The following is an 8,415-nucleotide window of genomic DNA, read 5'->3' on the forward strand; positions in this document are numbered from 1 at the left end:
AACTAGAATGGGTCTTTAGAGCCCTAGGAAAAAAAGGGTTGGAATGTTAGCGTTCCATCCCATGCAAGTGTTAAGCCTCGAAGGACCTGTGAACATGCACTCACAGCTTGTATATTTGCATTCATTTGCACCAAGCTCACACTGTGACATCATCATCTCCTATGGCTGATGTCAAACCTGACACTTTGCCTTCTGATGAATTCATTTTGTGCCAAGTGTATTTTTGCTCAAGTGTGCATTTGTCTATACACGTGGAACCTTGTACAGGAAAAAAACGGAAACATGAGATTAAGCTGAAAAAATATAGCTTTGACTCTGGTCTCGAAAAATCATGCTGCAAATAAAAAATACACACACATCCAGATGATTTCCATAAAAGGAATAACTTTTTATTATTTTAGTCTGATAGTCTGTACATCTCTATTGATATAGTTATTACACGCTTCAAGTCAAACAAAATGAGTTGCCAAAAAGGATCACGCCTCAACCCTTGGGCTTAAAATTAAATAACAGTCAGTCAGACACGCACATGCGCACACGGTTTGTTGGAATGACGAATGAGTCTAAGGACAGCATGGGAGAAAGTAAAGTCAAGGTAACACCACCTCAAAGAAAAGCAAATGATGTGTACACAAGTCAAAAGCACGCATACAAACACTGAGGCACCTGTGTACAGGGACACGCTGTCCATCCGTCGGGTACATGAACGGTTATGCGGGGACATAGGAAACGAAAGGCACTGCTTGCGGGATCAGATGTTCACCGAGGAGCAAGTCGTTAGCTTTGTAGCAAAATTGCCGAAATCATTTTGAAATTATTTGTCACTATGAGGAAAATACCAATGTGCTTGCAAAAAATTAATAAAAAATGGTCATCCAGGTTGTGATAATCCGCAAAAATTGAATCAATGCACATGCATTATTTGTACTATTTTTTTTCTTGTTTTCCCAAAATGTTCAAATATGCCTTACGCAACTATGGTATTAGGCCAACAAAGTGCTCATGGACAAGTGGCCTCATTGATCATTTCATTTATACTGTATGTGTGAAAATGTATGAAATACTTTGGTTGAATGAAATCGATTAAAAAAAAAAAGATCAATTGAAGTCAAATTTATCATCTATCCAACTCAATTGCAATCATGCACACAATGCACATTTTGATAAGCGTGGCCAAGAGCGTATGCGAAAGAAAGTCCAAAGAATCAAAAATGAAGACTACCGTTTTCACATTATCTCCACACACGCACGATGATGCCAAAAGAATGATGATAATCATCATCAGAACAACAAAAAAAAAAGCATCATTTTCCAGTGTCTACTTATGGTATCACATAGTATGCATCACAAGCCCATCATTGGCACATCATAACCTTATATGATGATTTTTTTCCCCCTTTTTTTCTTTTTTACTTTTTAATACACGTGGAAGCCATCTGCATGAGAGTGACAAACTGACGGGCCAGAACATTTTCCATGCAGCGGCGGTACCTATATGGCTCGAACTCTCTACTTTTCCACACTTAATAGCACTTGGTCAGCTGCAGCACTCAGATTCAAGGATAGATATACTGTACCTACGTGCCAATTTGCTCTTGCACCATTACGCTTTCACTCTGAAGACTCGTATTATATGGTACTCCACACTACTGCGGTGGTCCCCCCCCCCCTTTTTTTTTTTTTGCTGACTATTCCTTGAGTAGTCTGTGGTTTTGTTGTTGTTTTTTTCAGTCAGCAGAGTCAGACCAAACTGGTTTTATTGTTCAATGGCAAACCAGCTACGAGCGTTTTAATAACCGGTTGTGATCCAACAAATTATGTGTCGTTAGATGATGCAGCTCTGATTATGATGACTACAATCACAATAGAAAGTATTTGTTAAATAAACAGCACTCTGCCAAGCTCTCTGAACGTGTCGATCAAAAACTTCCAATACAGCTCTTCTTGCCGTGGACCTCTGTGCCTAATGTTGTGGCCAGTCGGTGTGCACGCCACTTTTAAATGGGAAAAAAAGCGTACAAATGTATTTCCCACATTTTAAAATCATCAAGTTGGATGTGTTCCTCTGAGTTGGGTGCAAACATCCTATTCGTCAAACGCGCAGAAAAGTGTTTTTGAGTCACGAAATGTCTTCAATTGCAGGTGGACCGTAGACATTCGGCTGGGTCTCAATACACACTTTTAAACCCCGATGCCACTGAGCAGGATAGCCTTGCTGAAGCGGCAATCCAGAATGCCAAGATTGAGTAGATTGTTTTTTAAAGCTTTGTATTTCAATATGGCCCCTGAACCTTCACCTCCCTCCCGAGCCCACGTCTTCTATTCAAGCAACAAAACCAACACCAGATTCTTGCACATCAGTCAACATTTCAATGAAGGAAAACACACACTTGGTATGATTGTCCTTTCTTTCTGAAGAGATTCTGCAAAGGATAATCATGCGTTCGATTCGTCATTCTAAATGGGTTGTTTAGGTATGTTTGGGGAGCTGAGAGAGACTCATGCATAAGTAACACTTTGCAGTAGCAGCAGTAGAAGGAGAGAGGGTCATTCTAAATGCAACAGAACACTTTGTAGTCCCAGCTGGGTTCTTGAGTAAGTTCACATACCCCTAAAGTCTCCTGGAGCTCTTCAAAGAGGGAGCAAGGTGGGGGTGTATATATATGTGTCCTGAGAAAGGCTGTGTGCGTCTGTGTGTACATGCGTAGACGAGCTCAGCTCCGTCTCCAAGCCGTCTTAAAGGATGGCGTCTCTCTGGAGCGGTGATGGGTGGGCATTCAGTGTTGAAAGGGTTAAATCTCTCCCTGCTTTGAGGTCACATGGTACCAGGTTTGGGTTGAGGGGGGCGGGGTCAGGGGTCGTGCTGCTGGAGAGCTTGCTGTAGTTTGCGTCTGTACATTGTATATTTAGATTGCACGGCTCGCACACGCTCCGCCTCCTCTTTGTCCAGGATGACCAGGAAGTTTTGAAGCTCCGGGACTGAGAAGGCGTGCCACTGTTGACAAAACACACGTTACTATTTTTAGATCAGTCGTTAGGCATTCTATAGCTTTTCATTACAAACAAGATGTCCAACTAGGTCTTGTTGAGTTGAGGGTGCCTCACGGTGAATCCCCGACTCACAACAAAAAGCTCACCTATTTGCAGTTTTGGTAATCTTTCTGTAACACCCTAAGATGCCTCAAGATGGCGTCAAAGCCCTGGCTAATAGGAAAGTAGTAATTGATGTCAAGGCATGTATGTTGAGCAGTACATCTCAATTATAAAATCGTTGAGTGTCGAAGAGGAGTTAAGTTTAGCCTGGGTTGTTTGCAGAAGTTACAGACCGTCTGCCGGACGTGTCTGTTTTTGCTCTGATGATTGGCTATTAAAAAGCGCTAGCTAAATATCGCTAGCTAACAAAGTACAGAGGTTTTGTTATATCTTGACATGTATTATTTTTAAGGGTTGTGAAGGCAACACACTCATGTGCTTTTGGTGCATTAAAAAAAATCCAATCATCTGTAATTTGTGTTTTATAGTTTAAACTATTACTATGGGTGTAAAAAAACCTTGACTTAGTCATGTTCTTTTGTTATTAGTGAAAGGACTGGGTCCTGACGCACCCCCATTACTGGGGGTTTATTCTATTCCGATGCAATGGCATCATCAGTGTGTAGTTCGTATACAAAACGCCTCAACAAAAGATAAAAGTTGCCCAAAGACAAAGTAATAAACCAAAAAGAACAAATTTGAACTTGCTTGGCGGAAAAGAATGTAGAAGAGTTCAGTAATCTGAAACAAAAGTGTGCTTTGTCACCTCCACTTCTCCAGTCTCATTTTCTTTGAGGACAAAACTGAGCCGCTCCGGGTCAGGCCCTGCTAACAGTCTGAGAAGAAGGGGACGCTCACACAGAGGAAGTTTCTGGAACAAATCTGACAAAAAAACCCCCACACAAAATACCAAAATTGGAATGTGTTCGATTGTACGTTGTATGACATTTCAAGTTTTTACTCCTTCCTTACCTTGTCCATCACGATGCGTTTGCCTGTATAAGGCAAACTTGCGAGGGTTGTCCAACACCATGAACTTTTTCAGCAAGCCCTGGATCACCTCTCTGGTTGTCGTCGTGGAACTGATGTGCAACTGTTTCACGCAGTCACAGGGGAGGTAGAAGGAGGTTCGGTCCTCACCCTGCCCACAGTCTCGGCCCTCTGATGGTGAGCCATCAGGGCCTCCCGGGACCAGCACATCCATAGCCGGCACTGTGACGGGTCGACTAAGCCTCAGATGGACTTTGATGAAACCTGTGTAAGAACCGTCTGAGGCCTGCGGCACAGTAATACATCAAAGAAAAATTAGAGAGAAAAATTTAATATAATGGGCCGTGGTTATGCATACAATATCTTCGCACTGTCAGGTGGAACACTATCCAAATATGGTCTATTTTATTTACGTGTATATACACGTACACACACACTAGTGTTATTACAGCCAAACTGCTGATTGTTGTGAGGTGAATTGAATTTTATTTTATTTTTTCAATGTAACCATTTCTGAGGTCTCCATTTTTTTGGGGGGGGTTATTTCCAAAAGATCTGAATATGACAACTCACTAGTTTCATGCCATTCTCTGACACCCGGGAGTTATATTCTTCTATCCTGGTGCGCACCTCTTCTTCTGGAAGGTCTTTTACACCCCCCTCCTCTTCCTCCTTTGCTTCACTCTTCTGTTGCCAGACAGAAAAAAAAAAGATAAGCAATCATGCAGTGTCTATTTCAGCCACAAGATGGCAGCGCCTCCCTCAGGAAATCCCCAGCCTCTTTGATGAATAAGCTCGTCGCTAAAAGGATTTTACCACGCACACAAAAACAAGAAGGTGAATGAGAGACTACAAGAGCATCCTCGTCTTGTAGATGCATTCAGCTGTTGCTTCTTCATCAATTTCCTGTCCTACATCTTTGCCAAATGCAACAATATGCGACTCTGACCGGATCCGATTAGGATGCAGAGTGACACTTTAATATTCGTATCAATCTTCTCTTCCAGGCAACCAACCAGCTTTGCCACTGAAAAAGGGAACAGGAAATGTTGCAAATGAAGTGCGCAAACGACTCAGTCAGCATCCCTGCACTCGATTATTGACTGCGCGCCATGTTTCTCTCTCATTATGATGTGGAGGAGGAGGGTGAGAGCGATGGCAGCGGCAAATGACAGCAGAAGCAGGAGGTGAGGTGGAGGTGGTGGGGATGTGGGGTGGGGAGGTAGTGAAGAGAGCGAGTAAGGGGTAAGGAATGATGAAAGAGAAGCTGCTGAGCCAGCCTTAGCAACACAGAGTTTGACTAGGTTATTTATAGTACACTCGGAAGCATCCTCTCTATCTTATATATATTTTTTCCTTCCTCTGTTCCTTTGCATTATTTGGAGCAGAGAGAGAGAGAGAGAGAGAGAGAGAGAGAGAGAGAAAGAGAGAGAGACTGTATGAAATTGTGAGAGAGAAATGCAGGTCAGGAATTACTTCTGAAGGGAAGTCCTCAGGTTGTGTGCTGAAATCTGTTTCTTTTCTACAGAGATTTGCATATGATTGAATGTGTGTATGTCTATGCATATAGACAGCTTTGAGTATTCAACAACACAACGCTCATATATATATATATATATATATATATATATATATATATATATATATATATATATATATATATATATAGAGCTCATTCTAGTTTGAGATAATTTTTCATACAAACACACAAACTGCATATTATGTATTTGAAAAATCTGAGTCCTTCAGCAGCTCTCGTATTCTCATCGGATCAGTCAAGGCATAGTGAATCCTCAAAAGTTGAAAGCTCTGAAGTTTGCTCAAAAATTAATCACACATGACATCTTTCAAACTTTTCTGGAGAGAGTTCAACAACTCGTTTTAGATTAACTTTTGACATTTTGTGCTAAATGGAGAAGAGGTATACCACAGACAGCAGATATTACGGGAAGTAACCCGACTCACAATAAAATTTACAACGATGGAATTGAAAAGTGTTAGCGGGAGAGGCAAACAGACATTTCACTGCGTTACAGAAAAGAAATATATTGCTCGCATAGTTTGGAGAATGATTTACAAATATCTATATTCACTCAAGATGGACGCCAAAGTTAGGCAGAACATATACGTTACAACACATGAGCATTTATGTGTCAAAAAAATCCTCTCGCTTGGTGTTCGTGATGCTGGGACAGCCAAGTAACATTCACACAACTTAACCAAACGAGGAAACCCGTTTTCATTCTGAGCCCACGACTGCAGCAGGTTCTGCAAGTGGTTGCAAATACAATCAAATCAAAATTCATTCTGGTACTTTGACGGTTTATTGTGACCTGCTTACATAAGAACGAACAGAACAATTGGGGGCTAAGAAAAACATCTGAGGAATATGCATGATATGCATCTCGAGGTCCTCCCACGTCAAAGGCAAGCGCATTGAAAAGAACCTCGCAGGAATTCCTGCGTTTGTGTTCGCCTCCAAATGCATCAGAGGCACAGGCAGGCCTCTTTGCATTCCGGCGGCAGTGGTTACAAAACAACACTTGTAGCTTCTGACTTTCTCCCTTTCATATCGTTTACATTAAACCTTTTTTTTTTTTGTAATTGTCATCAGATTCACTTCTTTTGGGTCTTATTTAATTACTTGAGAGCAACTTTCATTGAAATGTGAATCGAAGATTTCTATCCAGTCGATTTTACAGTACGTGATTGTGGAACTGCAGAATTATGACAGCCTAAATGTGTAAAAGACCTGTTACATAAGGGGACACACGCACACACGCACACACGCACACGCACGCACGCACACACGCACACACGCACACACGCACACACGCACACACACACACACACACACACACACACACACACACACACACACACACACACACACACACACTTCAGGCTGGCATGAGGATGTGTTGATGCACTCATTTTGATAAGACCGGACATGAGACATGACATGACATTCAGTATTTGTACGCGTAAGTGTGTGTGTTTTAAAAACACATCACAAAAAGCTCAAATGCAAAAAGAGGACACACAAACCAGAACACCTGCGCTACAGCTCACAGTACACACATAAACACGTACACATTTACATCGCGCATTCATACACACACATGCTCATGCATTTTTTGGGATATGAAATCAGAACTGGAATAGAACTCAGTAGACCACAGAAGCTTTCCAAGGTTGAACTTCAATCTACCCAAAAACATGCACTCTATGTGCAAACGTTATGGAGATGCCCATTCCATTGGACAGTCATGATACTGAACCAAAAAAAAAAAAGTGTCTAAGATAGTGCCATACGTGTTTATTTGTGCGACCGCATTTTATTCCTGAATTAATTCACCACCATTGACGGCTATGGAAGTCAAAAGGTCCATTGCGTTATGGTGGGCTGGCAGCGAGTGGGTTTGTGTTGACAGCAATGAATGCCCTTGAATGTCAAGGCACACACAAACAAACATGAACGGCCTGTTAACTCTGGGTGCACAATAAAAATCTGGTGCACTGCTTACCCACTGAAACAACTCATAATGCGAGGATGTAATCTTACTGGGCCATACCATTTTTGATTCTGGGGCAGGGCAACTAAAAAGAAGGCAAAAAGAGAATATCATTTCTCTATTCAAACATTGCTATTACATTTTCTTTCTCTGGCACTGGGAAAAAAATGTCTTTAAAAAAAAAATATTTTATTAATCATTATTATCCCGATTGTCAAAAATAAAATCCGATCTGCAGTGTAGTTGCAACGATTTCACTCATTTGTTATTAATCAGCCATGTAACTCACTGCATTAAAAAAGTAGCGCTCGAGAACAATGCAAACATCCACTGCTTGGCAAAAAAAGCAGCACACATACGAAAGCTAGCAGGTTAACGCGAGGCTAAAAAGTGCAAATGACTCAGAGTGAAAAAGAGGATCTTAACTCCCCTTTCACCGTTTGAATGAATGTACCGGTATGTAGGGTTGTGTGTCTGGAGTCGAACACACCTCACCGCCTTTCGCACTGAGCACTTCTATGCACAAGATGACACACACAATCGTTTGCATAACCTCCTTTTCATATTCAAAAGCGCGGAGAAAGAGGACGAGAATCTACTTGATGATGTACAGGAGAGAGCAGACACTCCCTGATGCTCCAGTGCCATAACGTCATTTGCAAGCATCTTCCTCAGGCTATGAGAGAGAGAACAAGCTTCGCCAGCTGACAACAGGGATGCTGGCAGCAGAGTCAGGCTAAGCCCGATCAGCATTACTTCTCAAGCGCGTGGCAAAGCTAACCCGCACATGCTGACTACACAGCTGGTCAATTATTGAGGGATTGTACTTGGGCCAAATTAGACGCAGAAGGTATCGCCGGGTCAGACGGCGGGGGGT

General features: G+C 41.9%; 1 protein-coding gene across 1 annotated transcript in view; it reads right to left on the bottom strand.

Moving 5' to 3' along the window:
- Positions 1–364: 364 nt before the first annotated feature.
- Positions 365–8,415, bottom strand: part of rassf5 (Ras association domain family member 5) — a 28,705-nt gene continuing 20,654 nt past the window's right edge. The window contains exons 3-6 of the mRNA XM_086117552.1: positions 4,597–4,710; positions 4,006–4,309; positions 3,800–3,915; positions 365–2,995 (exon numbers count right to left, since the gene is read on the bottom strand). Of these exons, the coding sequence (XP_085973678.1) occupies positions 2,852–2,995; positions 3,800–3,915; positions 4,006–4,309; positions 4,597–4,710 (678 nt within the window). The 3' untranslated portion in view covers positions 365–2,851. The remainder of the gene's footprint in view (positions 2,996–3,799; positions 3,916–4,005; positions 4,310–4,596; positions 4,711–8,415) is intronic.

The sequence above is a fragment of the Hippocampus guttulatus genome, chromosome 8 (genome assembly GCF_054856545.1).
Source record: "Hippocampus guttulatus isolate MCC_2025c chromosome 8, RoL_Hgut_1.0, whole genome shotgun sequence".
NCBI lineage: Eukaryota > Metazoa > Chordata > Actinopteri > Syngnathiformes > Syngnathidae > Hippocampus > Hippocampus guttulatus.